This window comes from Gadus chalcogrammus, chromosome 2, assembly GCF_026213295.1.
Source record: "Gadus chalcogrammus isolate NIFS_2021 chromosome 2, NIFS_Gcha_1.0, whole genome shotgun sequence".
Classification (NCBI taxonomy): domain Eukaryota; kingdom Metazoa; phylum Chordata; class Actinopteri; order Gadiformes; family Gadidae; genus Gadus; species Gadus chalcogrammus.
In genome coordinates, this window is record NC_079413.1 from 10502240 (window position 1) to 10520552 (window position 18313).

At 40.0% G+C, this 18313-nt stretch overlaps 2 protein-coding genes across 4 annotated transcripts; one reads left to right on the plus strand and one right to left on the minus strand.

Moving 5' to 3' along the window:
- The first annotated feature begins 1357 nt into the window (after nt 1-1357).
- Nucleotides 1358-6068, plus strand: ifnphi1 (interferon phi 1). The gene is made up of 8 exons (XM_056609107.1): nt 1358-1378; nt 1468-1584; nt 3620-3717; nt 3852-3936; nt 4351-4425; nt 4709-4858; nt 5099-5224; nt 5764-6068. The coding sequence occupies exons 1-8, from the start codon at nt 1358-1360 to the stop codon at nt 5869-5871; spliced, it is 780 nt and encodes a 259-aa protein (XP_056465082.1). The 3' UTR covers nt 5872-6068.
- Nucleotides 6069-13536: 7468 nt separating this feature from the next.
- Nucleotides 13537-18306, minus strand: nkiras2 (NFKB inhibitor interacting Ras-like 2). Of its 3 annotated transcripts, none has more exons than XM_056580153.1 (4): nt 18230-18281; nt 17620-17744; nt 16904-17145; nt 13537-15183 (listed from the first exon to the last, which is right to left on the minus strand). In XM_056580153.1, exons 2-4 carry the CDS (start codon nt 17711-17713, stop codon nt 14941-14943), a joined length of 579 nt encoding a protein of 192 aa, XP_056436128.1. In that variant the 5' UTR covers nt 17714-17744; nt 18230-18281; the 3' UTR covers nt 13537-14940. The 3 variants fall into 3 exon arrangements, with proteins under 3 accessions (XP_056436128.1, XP_056436119.1, XP_056436137.1); XM_056580144.1 differs by having other exon boundaries at nt 13568-15183; nt 18222-18306; XM_056580162.1 differs by having other exon boundaries at nt 13568-15183; nt 18226-18244.
- Between the last annotated feature and the right edge of the window lie 7 nt (nt 18307-18313).

Sequence of the window (18313 nt, forward strand, 5' to 3'; positions counted from 1 at the left end):
GTGTGTGTGTGTGTGTGTGTGTGTGTGTGTGTGTGTGTGTGTGTGTGTGTGTGTGTGAGAAGTGATGTAACGTTAAAATAAGTATGATTGTTTATCTGAACTGAAGACCTAACGTAACGTTATAAAAGTCGGTGAACGTTAACATCACGACAATGTTTTAATATCTGTCATTAGTGAAGCTGTAATGTTAACGTTAGCATGAGATTACCAGGTGATGACATTGTATGTGGCTCTGTTTTGGAAGAGGGGGAGGTGGAAGACTGCTTTGGTAGCATATGATTTTCCTGTAGGCATAGGGACCTGAGACTGTTAAAATAATAATAATGATGACGTTATTAATTAATAATAAATTAATTAATAATAAGTCAATGGTTGATAGTTGTGTGTGTTAGGCTGCTGTTTTTTGTGTCGGGCTGTGTGGGTAACCAATGACTGTAGTAGTTATAAATGCAGACCATTCGATTAGCTGATCCCCTGAGTCACTGATTTATATGTCAATGTTTTTAGTAAAGGTATAATAAAGAAATAAATAAGTAAACAACAGAGTGCAGGAGAGAAGATGAAAAGAGCAGGAGAATAGTGTGGAAAAGCGGAAATAAAGAAGTAAACAACAGAGGGAAGCTAAGGAGAGAAGAATGAAGGGTCTTGATGATATTTACTAGCTACTTGTCTGGCAGCTGTCTTTGCGCATGACACTTAACTTTGGAAGAGAGATTTTTTTCTCATGTATTATTCTATATTTGTGTTTTTGACACTGCTGTGCACTACTGATACATGATATTTGTGGGTGCTGATGTTTTGATTTATTAACCTTTTGCAGGGGCGCCACCAGGGATGTTGGGCCCCATGAAAAGATATCACACTGGGTCCCACCATCACACACAGGCAACGCCAACCATGTGCAGTTTCTGTAACCACACCTCTACCTGTGAAGGCTTCAATTATCTTATTGTCCGATACTAACTTTACAATATCTACTGACACTGAGCTGTGATAATGTAACACTGTGAAGACATGCAGGAAACATTCTGCATACTGATAAAGTGTTTGTTTAATTACAAATTAGATTTTCTATTAAAATCCATTAATGATGTTTTTTTATTAACATAACTAATGTTCTAATATTTTTTCAGGGCCCCCGTCAGTCACTGGCCGACAGAATTGCCCTAACTTTTCGCCCCCTAATGGCGCCTCGGACCTTTTGTGTAATAAAAGCTGGTTAAAATACATGAAAAAGTACTTGTCCCCATTTTTTTTCCCGATTTTCATTTCAGAAATCTGGTCACCTTACCTTATGGCCAATTTTCACCAGAACTGGCACGGAAGCTCCACGGCAGTAAAACGGTCGCCGAAAATAATGGCAACCATCAAAGTCAATGTAGGCTATTTCACTGGATACGGTCGTGGCACGGCACGGAACCGTCCCCAAACCGGCACTTCTATTTTTTGAAAGTTGCCGGTTCGCAGCTGTGTCTCAAGGCCAAGTTCCACCAGAAGCGCCACGGCAGCGAAGCGGCTGTGTTCCGTACTGCAATCCCCACAGGAAGCAGTACGGACACGTTCCAGATGATGGCTCAGATGATGGTGCATACGTGCATAATTATAATAGGCCTATATGAATTGTAAAAATGATTATTATTAGAATGAGTCGTACAATATTATTCACGATTTATAATCAACCCCTACACATCAATCTTATAACCCATTAAATACGGCATGATTCAGATGTCATGGCAACGTCACTGTCCGCTCGCGACATTGGACTTGCGATTAGAGGATAGACGAGGCATCGACGCAGACTTTAATTTCTTCTTTGCCACTGATTAGCTTTTTATACCATAGATATAGAATGTATAATATTACAATATCCCGGTGAATTGCGTCGGGGTCGATGCGAGCTCATGAATATTGATGAGCAAATGCAAACTGGCTGTAGAAGTGTTCTGAGACAAAGCTTCGAACCGGTAACTTTCAAAAATACAAGAGGCACGAATCGTAAACAAAGTGCTGGTTTGGGGACGGTTCCGTGCTGTGCCGCGACCATATCCAGTGGAATAGCCTACATTGACTATAATGGTTTCTATTATTTTCGGCAACCGATTTACTGCCGTGGCGCTTCCTTGACAGTTCTGGTGGAAATTGTCCTTCAGAACACTTCTACAGCCAATCTGTTTGCATTTGCTCATGAATAAATAAAAAAATGCGGGTGCAGCCATTTTTGTTTTTGAGTCTAACGCAGTCTCACTGAACTCGCTCTACTTTCAGAATAGACCGGAAGAATAGTGATGGATTTGTTTTCTTGATTCAGTTCACACCGGTCAATTCGCCAAGAAGAATCGTTCAGAATCGTTTGTTCGTTCATTCGCATTTCCTGTAGCAGTGAATCGAATCATTGAATGCACGGTTCTCAGTCAGTCGGACTCCGCCCTCGTTCTCATTCTCAAACGATCGTGCAAGTCGGTCATCAATCAACACAACATTACAACTTTAACCAAACGCAGCGGGATGGGGGTGTAGTTGATTATTGAATGTTTAACATATCAGCAAGATAATAGCCTTGATTTAGCTATGATGGAGTTTAAAAGTTTAACGAGATTTTAAAAATCTCGTCAGAGCAGAGCAAGGCGTCAGCTCTATCGGTATCAAACAACACTCCTGTCACCCAGAAAAATGTAAAAACTAAAATGCAGGGCACAAGATCACTGGGACTACAACAGGGAAAAGTAAAAAAAATAAAATAAAAGGAAGACAAACCAGGTCACCGTAAGATGTGTAGTCCAGGGATTGGCAAAGACAGAGAAACAGGATCAGAATTCCAAGCGGCTGATCCAATCAGCAGACAAAACCCCAAATCAAGAAACAGGCAGGAATGAAACAGGATGGCAGAATACTTGCAAAAGGACTAGAGAATCCAATATCATCCCGCTGCAGAAACAAATGGGCGTTCACGTGTGGTGGGGGTTCCCATTTACGCAGACTGGAACGCCCCCTCCTTATTCTTCGTCGCCTTTCTCGCTGAACTGTATTAAAATGTCAAAGTGTACTACTCCGAAGCCATGTAAATATTGTCTGCTGTGTTGTAAATAAACTTACAAAGCTTTTCAAATCTTACCGGGATTGGGCCTTTTTACACGTCTGCCGGAGGCATTGTTACAAAAAGTAGGGTCATAGAAACGCGGTCCTGAAACTGTTGCCGGAACCGTCCACTTTCTGAAATGGCGTGTGACCGCCTCTGTATTAAAAAGAAAGCGAAACAGAAAGTGACGTAACAATTGACAAGCGCAGCCGCGAGGTAGAGAAGACACCGTTTTATATCTTAAAATAATAGATACATTTAGACTTTGAAGAAAATTGGATAAGAATCGATTTGGGGATGTTTAGGCGATCAAGGAATATACTACGTGGGGATCTTAAACCTATTCAATATACGACGTAGGAATCTTAACCCTATTCATTAACGGCTTTATCATTTTATAGGTTAGCCTCGAAACTATTTTAACCATATAGGCCTAGTCCACTTATTCCACTTGTCAGTGGAATAGTTTCATTGTGTATTTTGCAGGTTGTAGCCGGATTGCATCGTGGAATCTGAATGTTGGATAATGGAGTTTGACATCAGGTCACTTGGAAAGGGAAAGCGTCGTCCATCCCGAAAGTGCACGGGGAATTTCGACTTTCCAATCTCTTGGTGCTTAAATGTGTGGATCCTGCGCTCAGGTAACATTCGCAACAAAAACATATTCACCATACCACACTAATACTTGAGCTCTTGCTATCGTTTCTACAAGAACTTAAATCCAGTTTTATCGCAAAATGCTGAACTGTATTTTCACGTTGGTGTTCCTGTGCAGCTCCGTTGTTACTGTGCAGAGCTGTGATTGGCTTCGACTCTACGGGGACCTCAGCAATGACTCGATGTCATTGTTAGACCAGATGGTGAGTAGCTTGTTTAAAGAAATTTCTTAAAACTTTGTGTTCATTCATTTCGAACCTGATGCATTAACTTTTACAACAGGTTCAAACCATAGTCCAAAAACAGAACAACATGCAGCAACAGGAAATACTACTTGATAAAATCGCAGTTATCTATTCTTCTGTTTAATGGTGTTAGGAAAACTTGAGATAGATAGAATATCAGTTTACATAATGCCGTTGGTTTGTTGGCTACTTAAATATTCAAAAATTAGGCAATTTGTTTGCTGAACAAAATAAGTGCTGTGTGCATTAAGTTTTTTAAATCTGTGCATGTGTGTTGTTTCAGACAAATAATTAAACGTGTGTGTTAAGCTAACTACTGGTTGCCAATCCTGTACGTAAGTAACATGTGTTTTTTTGTTTGTGTGTGTGTAGGGCGGTGAGATGACGGACCAGCAATGTCCCATCCCCTTTCCAGAATCATTCTACAGGCACATCCAAAAAGATAAGGTAATTGAGTCCATTGTGTCCATTGTCTCTATGATCTGCAAAATGCCACCCTAATCTCCCAAACATAAACAACACATATTATTCATCCTTCTTATGTACTTGACTATAAACAAACCCTCCAAAAATAACCCAATCATACTTGTGTTCTGATTGTTATAGTCATTTGTTTTATTTCTAAAACTTTCTAAAAAAGAATCAGTCTTTCGTGCGGTCTGTTATTTAGACTGACCCTCTATGACCCGGTCTGACCTTCTGCATGTCTTTGTTCTCTGTCTCTGTTCAGATGGAGGCGAAGTTGGAATTCATCGGAGACAGTCTTACGCAAATCATCCAACTGTATCACGGGAACCTCTCCTCTGTGTCCTGGGACCATAACAAGACGGAGCGCTTCCTCATCACCGTGGACAGACAGGCCAGGGAGATCAATAGTTGTGTGAGTAAACAGACAGACAGACAGACAGACAGACAGACAGACAGACACAGACACAGACACACACACACACACACACACACACACACACACACACACACACTCACACTCACACTCACACTCACACTCACACTCACACACACACACACACACACACACACATAGGCAGACCATAGTCAGACATGCATATTTGACTAAAACCTAATTGCAATGTTTTCATCTTATTTTCCTTCTTTTATTTAGGTAATGGCTAACAAGCAGAAGGTCCAGAGGACAGCCCGGCAGGCAGACAGCCAGGAAGAATCACAGACACATAAGAAGCTGGCCCACTACTACAAAAAACTGTTCAGAGTCACAGTCCACAGGATGGTAAGACCTCACCCAAGTACTGCTATAAAATACTACTATAACACCACTGCTAGAAATACTACTTCTAGTGGTGGTACTGCTGTAGAAACTGCTAACAGTACTACTACAACTACTAGTACTAGTACTTATACTACTAGAGGTGCTATCGCTTTAGATACTACTACCACTACTACTACTAGTGGTAGTATTGCTTTAGATACTACTATCAGTACTACTACCACTAATACGACTAGTGGTAGTATTGCTGTAGATAATACTACCAATACTACTGCCACTACTACTGGTGATAGTACTGCTATAGATACTACTACCTGTATTAATACCACTACTACGACTAGTGGTACAATCAGTGCTGCACACAAGAGTTCTAATTATCTGCTTATCAGTTCAAGCAATACTCACAGTACTATCTGTATTCCCAGTGCTTATTCCACCATTTACCACCTCTTAGCAATGCCTAGATGGGTGTTACCTTTACTAGCTATGAGTATTTTCAGGCATTAGTATTTTGATAATAAAAGTCTCACTTCCTGTTCCAGGGTGAAAGTGCAGAATCATGGGAGCTGATCAGGAAGGAGAGCAAAATGCACCTGGAGAGGCTGGACCTGCTGCAAGCCCGCCTCCCAAGGCCCGCAAGGTCCGGCTAGACAGCAGTCCCAAGACCAACCAGCACCCGGCGAGACCCCCACCGCCCCCGGCCCCACCTCTAGGCCGGCCTCGTCCGGCCAAACCAACGCCCCTAGACCCCACCATCTCCAGACCAGCCGCTTCTGGCTAGGGAGAGATCCCCGAAGTCTTTTATTATTTATCATTCTTTTTTTATCATTATTTTTATGACTTATTTATTTCCAAACTTATGTTTAAACAAATTTTGTTTACATTTTATTTATTGATATTTATTATCTTTAGGTTTAATTATTTTATTTTATTATTATTATTATTATTATTTATTATTTTATTATAGTTTATTTATTTATTGAAAGTATTTTTTCACATGTTTACATATTTATTGATCCACTATTTTTATAGGCCAACTGATCACAGTTCATGTATTTTTCAGGTTTTCTTATGTGTATGTATTTGTAGGTCATTTTATTGTACCACACTGGAGTATGATAAAAAAAAGAAGTATTTATATATTTTTGTAAGTCCTTGATTACCTCAAAAAAAAATTATGATTGCATGACCAAAAACTGCAAAAAAGTTTCTTGAATAAAGAACAAACCTAAACTGCCATGTTACTGTTTCGTCCTTATTAAATTGGGACCAGTCTAAACTGGATCAGAAGTGTTAGTGATAACTTATGCGTCAAAGTTTGCTTAGTACAGGATCACATATGCCGATCGCATGGTTCTTCATTGTTCATGCGATCGATCATCCAAATTCATAGGCTTTAAAATAAATCTGAACAAAGCTTTAAAAATCTTTCCAAATACCTAATTTGTCCCCTCAGCATGAAATTTAAGGCAGGTAGTTTACAAACGATAAGAATGACAATACAATACAATACAATACAATACAATACAATACAATACTGCATTAAGGTGCTGAATTCAACTTGAAGGCCAAAAAGGAAAATAACTCACTGTTAGTCGCTTTACATATGTGGCATACATCATGTATGAATTGACAGTTGAAAAGGGTGAAGAATATTGGTAGCAGGGGAAACCTCTAATGGAAGAAAATGAGTACTACAGTATGACGTCAAGGGACGTTTTTATGAATGAACCTTCCTCAATCCCAGTTCAGGGGACGAATACTTGGATATGGAAGAAAACGAAATAATGTACCCTCGGCCTCAACTACGTCCCTGTTGACTTAATGATCATATTATATGTATGCCTATTTTCAATGTTATTTTAACGTCTTCATTAAACGAATAGGCCTATCGTGAAGATAAGACAAAATATTCGGCCCACCCAATTATGTAGCCCATATGTCCCAGCAGTGTGCGAAATACACTATTGCAGTCAGGGGAACTCACAATACCGTTACTGCAATCAAGGAAAATCGGTGTTGAATAGAGGATTCTCAATAAGTCTCCAGTGGCACCGATGCATATGACCAAAATGTATTTTACATTTGACTATATATTTTTGTTAAAAATCATATGGTGTGTCAATAATCCTGTTTTAAAATGACCCCCACACAATTTGCGTAGTCAGGATGCTCAATGCTCAATCAGCGGAGCTCAGCTCTCCAGATCCCCACCAAAAAATATGAGATGGATGAGACATAAAAGTGTACATGCTCCCTTTCCCAACTCCTAGAGATGATCAGGGAAAGGTTCTCTTTTGCAGACTGAACACAAAATGTTTATTTTATGGGTAGTTTAGCTTCAGGGGGAGCAAAGCCAAAATAACAAAAAAAAGTACTTGAAACGAACTAAAATTGAGAGAGAGAGAGAGAGAGAGAGAGAGAGAGAGAGAGAGAGAGAGAGAGAGAGAGAGAGAGAGAGAGAGAGAGAGAGAGAGAGAGAGAGAGAGAGATGGAGATACAGAATTAGTGATAGTTACAGAGAGATATGGAATTTGAAAGAGAGGAGAAGGTTTAGAGGTTGAGAGACACAGAGAGATCAACTACTGGTAAGGAGGGAAAACATGCTCAAATAGCCTACAGACTCAAATGACCCAGGGTCATAAGTGCAGCCGTATACCCACTAGGAACGCACCAGGATTTGCGTATACCCACTTAAAAATGTGCACGGATACGTATCAATCGTCTTGTGACAGATCTTTCACTTCTGTGTTTATTTTTCGCAAATACCGGTTGGGTATAACTGCAATAAAATACTTTAAGCAGGGGAACTTATCTCCTACATTCACAACATTCATAAAATTCCCCCTGCGCGCTCTGCCCTGTCTCTGTTACGAAGCGCGAAGCTGCCCATGCGTCTCTTCACGTTAGTTGGCGGGCCGAGCCCCTCCTTCTCGCGTGTGTGTGCGTGCGCATGCGCGCGTGTGTGTCTGTGTCTGTGTGTGTGTGTGTGTGTGTGTGTGTGTGTGTGTGTGTGTGTGTGTGTGTGTGTGTGTGTGTGTGTGTGTGTGTGTGTGTGTGTGTGTGTGTGTGTGTGTGTGTGTGTGTGTGTGTGTGTCCAGTCCTCCCATATTAATGTGTAAACCACATAATAAGTAGTCAACAGAAGACAATGTTTTAATCCCACTTTATATCTCCTTGTTACTTTTAGATGAGAACCCCTGGCCAGCCTTTCAGACTGGGTGTCAGGCTAGGGAATTTAAAAACAGGCATCCTTGGTTAGAGTGGAGGGGAAAAGAGTTAGGTAAATGTCAGCCAAGATACAGTTGGTATACACAATTGAAATTCATAATGTTAATCACTATGCAAATGAGAGTATAGCTAATTCATGGTCATTTTTAAGGTGCAGTAATTTCACACTTTTACACAATTCAATTACTGTATGGTATGATAGATAACAACAGTAAGAGCTCAAATTAGAGCAATTGAAAGAGTGAAACATTAGAGCAATTGAAAGAGTGAAACATTAGTCTCCTGTCATCTCCTTCTCATGCACTGGTTAGCCATGGTTGTAAAGAGTTCATTAAATTATTTTGAGTAGATTTTGTCCTTGTTTAGCATGTGCCACCTATTGCTACTATAGATATACAAAGGACAACTCGTCATTTTTGTGTTGTATTTGTTCATACTGTTATTAAAACGGATAAACCTACTCAGCTTTCCATGATTGCTCATAATCGTTATACTCTTAAATCAGTGGGTTGTAGACCCCTGCGTTAGTGAGTGTGGTGCGACACCCCATAAGCGCCCCACACGCGTACACGTGCCGGTGGGACGGGATTGTACGAGGCTGGGAGGGAATCATCACAGTATACCCACTACAATAAAATAGACTACACCACTGCATAAGTGTATGTTAATCGGAAATAAAATCAGATCAACCCCATGTACATTCGGTGGTAACTGTAATGTGTATTGTACCCTGACGGTCAGGTAGAAAATAGTTACTTCAGAAATACATCATGGTCCCTGGGGGAGAACCCGATTAAACTAACACGCTTTCGTTTTCTATTAGTTGTACTTATTCAATTCAGACAAGTTGCCACCCGGGGAGACCCATCTTTAGGCTATAATCTGAGAAAACATAGACTTTGTATTGGTTTCCGTCAAATAAAGAGCTTATTGGGTTTGTTAATGGGATATCGCGTTAAGAATTGTTTTAAGTCCTTTTAGGCTCCCAATAGGTTAAATAGTAATGGTCGGTCATTGGCTTACATTCATATGTGCTGGCTCATTCATATTTTGTTTTACGAATGGGGCTGGGTGTTTCGGATTCCGTTCATACGGAAGTGCCCGAAGCAACTTCGTCAGAAGCTCAGAGACAAGGAAAGAGAAAGTAAGAAGGAAAGCAAAAGCAATTTCCTTCCTTCCCGATTATCCGCAATAAATACATAATTTAAAAAATAATTAACAAATTGAAAAAAAAACACTGACATACATTTCAGATTCATATGCATACAGTCTGTCTCACTCAGCATTTGTTTTTTGTAACTGGGCTGTGCAGCAACTTTTTCATAGAACACCACTGCCAAAAAGACGTAAGACTGACAGACAGACATAGAGAAGACCGATAGGCAGAGAGACAGTCAGGAAAGCTGGCAGAAAGACTTAAAGAGCACATCAAAACAATAGAATGGAAAAGAATAAGAGTAAGTAGGTGATAAGATGTTGAGATCAGGGCTGTGACTATGGTAAATGTATGCATCTTAAATCAAACCCACAACATATATTGGTCTATGGATGCCTATTCGATTTTACCCACAACCTCCTTTTGTCCCCTTCAATAATTTTTTTTTCTAAATTGATGTAACATTAAATTGAAGAGAACTCCACTTTAGAAATAATTCACACATAAGCATAAAATGCTTAAACTTTTAAAATATTTGTAAAGGTATTAATCAGTGAATTGAAACAGTTTGCATAGACCAAACTAAGGAATTGATTCAGAAAATACTTTCAAACAAATTCTGTGTTTGTGATCCCCACTTAAATAATGAGATCTGTACCCCTTGCCTACAACCTCCTTATCCAAACTCACTTAACTGATTGTTCACTTATCTACTAAACATTGAAAAAGACAGAATCATAAAATAAAAGATGTATACCCCAAATCTCTTCCCCCACACCTGAAACCTATACTCAAAATATAGATGTTGAAACCTCCGACCATTTGGTCAGTTTAAACAGAATTCAAAGCCCCAAAATGAAGACTCTTTTTGTTTGGTAAAGCCCCTCATCTATTTTTTTACAGGACATCCTGGCATCTTGTGGTTTATCAAACCACATCAGCTGGCAAAAAAAACAATCAATGCTGGGACTTGTAATTCCCCATCATCTCTTTATAAGCTACAAACATTTTCCTTAAGACATCAGACTGGTGGTATAGAGTGCTGTAGAGTAGAAGTAACATTGAGAGAGAGAAAGGGAGTAAAACATAAATAGTGATTTAGTGTGTAGATATTACAGTGATTTAAAGACTTTAGGTTCTGTTGGAGGATTGTTCTAGTGTAGTTTTGTAGCAGTCAGAATGTGGCCTGTCTTCGTGTCTTTGGTTGTGTTGTGCTGGACAGGTGTGTCCAAGTCCTCCATGGAGTGTCCCTGGAACAAGTTTCACCTGGGCCGCATCAACACCAAGATCATCTTCCTTCTTGAAAACATGGTAAGACACACACCCACCACCCCACACACGCACACACACACAATATAAATAATTGTAAAGCTGCGTAGAGCAGCCTGTTGGCTGACTGCTATTATATTTGAAACGTGTTTTGCCGGGAAAAAGGGGAGGACGTCTCGATGTCTAAGCTTGGACAATGGCAAAAAAAGTCTGTTCTTCAGAACTTTTTCGTTATTATGTGAAGCACTATATCCACTCAAACTATACTCCCATCGTCTCTTTAGAACTAAAATTAATTAATGATTATAACTAACATTAGTTTAAGACATTAAATGCGAGCGCTCAAATAAAATTGCAGTTAACTTAAGGTCAGAGGGGCCAGTAATAAAGAAGGAATTTATGTTTCTTACACAGAGTAGCTTTGAAATAAGTGTTAAAGAAAAGGAGAATTAAATTGTGGTTCATTATGAATGTTTTTAACCCCTAGTTCTTAATCAAACTAGGTTGCTCTGGTTTGATTAGTCGAGTCAAATATCAAAATAAATAACTGACACTCTATTAATCCAGTAAAAACAATTCTGTCCCCCCCTCCCTTGGTCTGTTTGAGGGTCTTTCTTTCCCTCTTTTTCTGTCTTTCTCTCTTTGTCTGACTAATGGTCTGACTCTTTGTCTGTGTGTCTGTGTGTCTTTCTCTCTTTGTCTGACTAATGGTCTGACTCGTTGTCTGTGTGTCTGTGTGTCTGTGTTTCTGTGTGTCTTCCTCTCTCATTCTCTATCTCTCCTTGTGTGTCGCTCTCAGGGAGGATATTTACCTCGACAGTGTGCGGAAAACCAGACTGCACCTATTTTCCCACAAAATGTCTTCAGTGATGCAAAGGTAAACATGGCCCACCTCTACTGTCTGTCGAGCTGGTCTCTCAATGAGCCATTGCCTTCCCACCTCCTCGTTTCTCCTCTCATGTGCCCTCCTGTCTACTTCTCATCTCCTCTCTACTTATCCTCCCTTCTTCTCATCGCCTCTCCCCTCATCTCTTCTAAACTAACCTTCTCTTCTCTCCTCTCTACCTCCCTCCTCCCTCCTTTCTTCCGCTCTTCTCTTTCTCCCTCTTATCGTTTCCTCTCTACACATCTCTTATCTTCTCTTCTTTTACAGGAGGATTCGGTACCAATGCTTGCCTTGAAAACATTGCAGCTGTTCTCACAAGTTTTTGATGGCAATCAGACCTCGATGCCATGGAATCCGATGAAAGTACAGCTCTTGAACAACCTTGTTTTCCGCCAAACCAACAATCTACAGCAGTGTGTAGGTTCTAGTCCCTTTTTTTTGTGTCTGACAGCCTAACATACCACCTCTGGTTGGGTGTAGGATTTAAATTGGCTAGATCTTCAGAAGGTCGGGGTGTCTCATAACAATTCAATGTTTGGGTTTGAATCTTAATACTTGTGGTAAATATTTTGTTGGGTTAAAATCCTAAAATATATGGGGCTTGGAGTTGAAATCCTTACAATGGAATAGCACATACATAACAAAAGAACAGATCAGTAAGTTGTGGGTTTGGATGAAATAGACCAGAAAGTTGTGGATTTGAATCCGCTAGACTAGTCTTGACACTAGTGAATTTGAATCAGTATAGGTTGAGTATTTAAATCCTGATGAATGGGATTGTACAGGTGGACAAGGATGGGGTGACGGATGCAGAGACCCCAGCAACAGCCCTGGCCTCCTTTGCTGATCATCTGGCCATCTTACACACTCAGGAGGTCTGTATTCTATTCTATTCTATTGTCTGTCTATCTGTCTCTCTACATCTCTTCATGTCTTGTCGGTGGGTCTTCCTCTGCCCATTTGCCTCCTCTTTCGGTCTTCTATATATCTGTCTGGTTTGCAGAAGTGTTCGTAAGTGGTCTATCTACCTCGTCACCTCTCTTCATATAACTGATGCTGTTTTCTGTCATTCGGAACCAGAAATGTGCTTTAGCGTTGGGTCAATCTCACTCTTCACCTCTCTTCATAGGACTTACGCTGTCCTTCTGTCTTTCAGAACCAGACGTGTGCTTGGGAGCTGAGACGTTACGAGTTCCGCTTGGCTTTCGCACAGCTCAAGAGATTTCTAGACAATCGAAGGAAACCAAACTCGACCAATTAGCAATGAGAAGATATTCATAATTCCTTAAGCACGATCTATGGCTCCCGCTGTCTCAGCAGGGGCAGAGGCATCCTGAAGGACACCACCCACCCCGGCTACCATCTCTTCAACCTGTTGCCCTCTGGCAGGCGCTTCAGGTCCATACATGTCAGAACAAATAGACTCAGGAACAGCTTCTTTCCCAAAGCTGTCACCATACTGAACTCAGATCTGCACTGATGTTTGTTGTCTGTTTGTGGTCTTTACTGTGTATTTAAGTTTTATTTATTTTTATTATATATTTATTTATTTTATTATATATTGCTTTTGTATATAATTATATATTATATATTCGATAACATGTGTTCACTTTTATATATAACAAGGACCTATTTATATGTGGATGAATGTGAGTGTGTGAGTATGTATGCATGAGTGTGTGATTAAACTACATGCAATATTTAAATATTTATTTACTCTAGTACGGACACTTATTTGTTTGTTTATTTATTTATATTTATTATTGTTAAATAAAGAATTTAAATAATAATTATGTATGAATTTGCATTCATTTTATTGTGAAAATGACTGCAAATGGGTAACATAAAGGAGGAAAGTTTGGTCACAACAATTAAGAGATTTTTTTCTGATTAACAATTAAAACATTCAGCTTGAATTCCGTCAGGGATTTATGACAGACAATCACATTCATCCATTTATCTAAAAAACATTTTTTCCATGTAACCTAACACTACAAACAGTCCCCTTTAAACACATGTCATCATCTCAAAATAATTTATTCTTATCTGCAGAATTTGGTTGGAATGACAAAAAAGACAGACAAGACAATGACATATGCAACTACTCAGAAGCATTCATCTCAGAATAAAACAGCACTGTAAAAAATATTCGGTTCAACATTCTGAACATTTACATCAACCAGCATATGCACTGCATATTCATGTGAAATGTCTTGTTTTCCTTTAGATGTGACAATACACTGATAGGAAACCGGTAATTAGATGATGTTCAACAGATAACAGACATTTGTAATGTTGACATTACCTGAAATGCTGTATGACGGCAGAATTGAAAGATCTGTTTTGCTATGCCATCTATTAACATTTTTGATATTTGCATTTTGCCATAGACATTTTCACTTGACTGCTTTTTGAATTCCATCTAGTTAACTGTGAAAAGTTACAGAAGGCCGTCATCTTTGGAATTATTATTTCATAAAATCAGTTACTGTTTCGGGTATCAAGTAAGTGGAAAAACGTCTGTATGCTCTATGTCAAAAGGACACGTAACCCGTACTCTATTCTGTTTGAAATAATAAGTAATTCCCTATGACTGAAAAGCGGGCTTATTTTGTGGCAAAATTGTATTTCCACATTACGTTATCAATTACATGTTGTATCGATGTCTTACCAAACATTAAAACAAGATTGGTCAACTGTCAACTATTGATTACACTAAAACCACTCGATCCATGCACAGGGTTTACCATTTCACACAAAAATGAATATTTTGCAGCCTTGTACACTGAAATAACAATATTCTAGAGATCTATATAATTTTGGTACAGTATTGAGCAAAATAATAAACAACCTGGCTCTATTAAAGTACTTATTGCAGAGACTACACATGAATGCTATACAATCATGATGCCAAGAAGAGATCTATCAGTGAAGCACTTTTTTTCCAACATCCTTTGACCTTCAGCGTGTCACTAACTACAGAAGTAGTCAGTTAACTTCTGCATGAGACTTCTGTATTCCCTTAACTCACAGAAGTTAAAATCAGAAGTTACCAAGCTACAGTAGTAGTTAGATACACGTGTAACTTCTGCATTCTATTAACCAACCCCCCCCCCCCCCCCCAGATGAATCCAGTGGTCTGTACTCCCTCCTCAGGAACCACCCACCCCTGGCCCCTCAGCTGTCCACGGAGCCGCTGCTCTTGTTCTTGTTGCGACTCAGGGGGAAAGTGGACTTGCTCTGGGGCTGCGTCATCTTGCTGGCCAGGTAGACGAAGGGCTCGATCAGCGAATGGCGGTCCACCACTGAAACCTCCCACAGGCGCACCCTCTCGGCCTTGGCCCAGTTCTGGGCCGTGTTGTGCTCCACCTTCCTCTCACCGTCCCGGTCCAGCTTGTTGCCGAGGACAACGATGGTCACCTGTGAAACGACGTTACATCTTCTTTCATCTCTGATTCCGAAGCACAGCGTGTGGATAGTAATGGTAGCTTTATCTCAATTACAGGAGTATAATAACAATAAATTAATATTTCTAACAAGCCTTTATCTCGCTCTATATGGCTGTTCTATTCTCAAATGCATTCAAACACACTTCCACAACAGTGGTGGTGTCAACCCTTCACGGCTACAACCTGCTGTTTGACAGCAGTTGGGGTCCTGCTCATGGAAACTTAGCTAGAAGGAACCCAGGATCAAACCAGAAACCCTCTAGTAATAAGTCACCGATTGACCTTTGTCTATCTCCAGAGGTACTGCCACCTTGTTCTTATGTTACTCTACCACAGGGTCCGCAACCCTAGGCACGTGTGCCACCATTGGCACGGGGCAGCATAATCATTGGCACACTTTTACAAAAAATTAAATCTTTTATTTTATTTTTTATTATTAAAAAATGTCACTGCTCAATGCATAATCATTTCTACCGATTTTTTTTTGTTTGCACTTTATTCTGTTTTGGCCATTTCCTCCCAGTGCAAATATGTTTAAATTAGTTACAGAAAGCAGAGCTCTGAAATGGGGTCAATTAATAGTTTTTAAACTTATGTTGTGAAAATATTTAAAATATTGTTGTAAGTGGCCTATATGCATCGCCTTCACAAGGTTTTGCAAAGCTGTACATGTCTTAAAGATATTGATGTGGATGGTTCCAACATTCTCATATATTCTCGTTTTTTACATTTCTCACAATGCAAATATGTTTTTGAATGAGTTTCTGAAAATGGTCTTTTAAGATGGGACATATGTAATTATAATTTGTAAGCCCATGTTGCAAATATAACAATGCGACATAATACACACATTCATACTGTGTATTAGGCCACATATGCCCGCCCCTTACCAATTAAAGAGGCTTCTTTCTAGGGAGGGATCCTGTGCCTAGGGAGGTGTCCAGCTCATACAGGAAGCCATTCATCATGGTTCAATTCTAGAGATACGAGCGGTCAAGATGTTCGAGAGACCCAGACGCTCAAGGCCACAAAATAAAGTGTAATTCCCGCACATAGCCACAAGAGGTCAGCACCAAGCCACAAACTAAGTTTTGCCAACACATCGCCACAAGAGGTCAACGCCATTCCACAAACCAAGTTGCAATGCCAATACATAGCCGCAAGGGATCAGCACAGAGTACACATACGGGTATCCAGGAAGTGGGAGTTTAGCACCAGGCTTAGCCAATCAGAGCACATAACCGAGTCCACGCCTGTCCAGTATTAATGTCACAACACATAGCCCAGGGGGCCAGAACGCTCCAGGTAACGCATCCAACAGATGCCCCAGTAAGCGTATCTCCACGCGGGCCTATACAATTCCCCTCCTTTTGCTTCATAGAGACTAGTCCAAACCTTTACAAAATAAAGTGAGGTACAAGCGATCCTGACTCAGCAAAAAATTTCCAAAGAACGCTGCAACAACTAAAAAACAATTAAAATGTTGATGCATGATTGTGGACTACATGGAAAAAATACAATACCAGGTCTTCTGGAAATGTTTTTGGTCGCTGTGTCATAATTCATCTTAATTTCAAATATATTGTTGCTTAAGGCACACTCATTAACGAGAAAATGTCAAACTGGCACTGCATGTTGAAAAGGTTGCTGACCCCTGCTCTACCAACTACAGTGAATAGACATGGACCCACCTCTTTCTTGTCTCTCTGCCTGTCGATATCTTTCTTGAGGGCCTCCATGCGTTTAAAGGACTCTTTGCTGTCGATGCTGTACACCAGCACGAAGCCGTCGGCGAAGGAGTAGTAGTGCCGCGGGAACTCCATCCCATCACGGAGGCCCCGGGTGTCATAGAAGCGCACTTGTTCTCGTGTGCCACGGTCTGTCTCAATAGAGCCAATGTAAATGTCCTCCAAGGTCTCCATGGGCTCAGAACCTAACAGAAAAGTTTCAGTATTTCAACCGATATTCCTTTCCAGCAATGATTCAATGGCAGTGTGGATGAAGTGGTTTAAACGTTTTCATAACGTTTTAAACCACTTCATCCACACTGCCATTGAATCATACAAACATTTACACTAGAATATACAAGGAAAATAAGTAAGTAGATAGATACACACAGTTGAATAAGCAGCAATTACTTTGGTGGCAATGTTCCATTGTCACTTAGCATTTTTTATTCAATATAATGCATTTGGCAAAGTAAATTGTCACGGTTCTATGGTTTCACTTTTAAATGTATAGCCTATAAAATAATCGGCACATCCTTAAATGATAAAGGTTATTATCCAATTGCGACAAAATTGTTAATGCCATGGTCTCGCCAGTCTCAAGCAGAAACAGCATAATGGGCCAATAATAATTTGATCTAAATAAATCGATACAAGACATTATATGGAAGAGAGCCTACCTGCCACGTGATTGGCATACAGTAGCTGCTCCAACACAGCCGTTTTTCCAACAGCAGTCAAGCCGCATACCACTACTTTGCAACTTTTCCCCATGATTGGTTATTTCAGCCAGAACATAAGAAACCTGTGAATAGGTGTTCCATGAGAACAGTGCAAGACACGACGCGGAATAAACATTATAAACAAGTATTATAAACAAGTATTATAATAAGGGATGTTTTAAGGCAAGAGAGCCACTTCTGCGCTCCGATTGGTCTCCGGACTCTTTACACTTCCCTTTACAGACAAGCCCCAGCATAGCACAACAACTTTTTCATATGACATATTTTACAAATACTGCTGCAGAGTACAAATGCTTATCAGGCCAAAACTGTAAGACTCTTACGTAAACACAAAATCGGGAAAAGCTGTGCAACAAAAATTAGCTCTAGCTTAGCTTTTGCTTTTAAAGAATTAACCTAGTAAAGGTTTGCCAACATAATAATTCATTATATTGTCAATGTCACATTTCAGCCTAAACGGTACATCTAAAGAATAAACCAACTTTAGAGCTTTGGAAACAAGGAAATAACACAATTTAGCTCAAACAAAGCGTACTTACTTACTCACCCGATTCAATGCTTCCTGTTTACAGATGACGTCTGATGTCTGCAGTCTGCTAAAGGGGAGTGGTCTCCAACAACATAGCCCTTT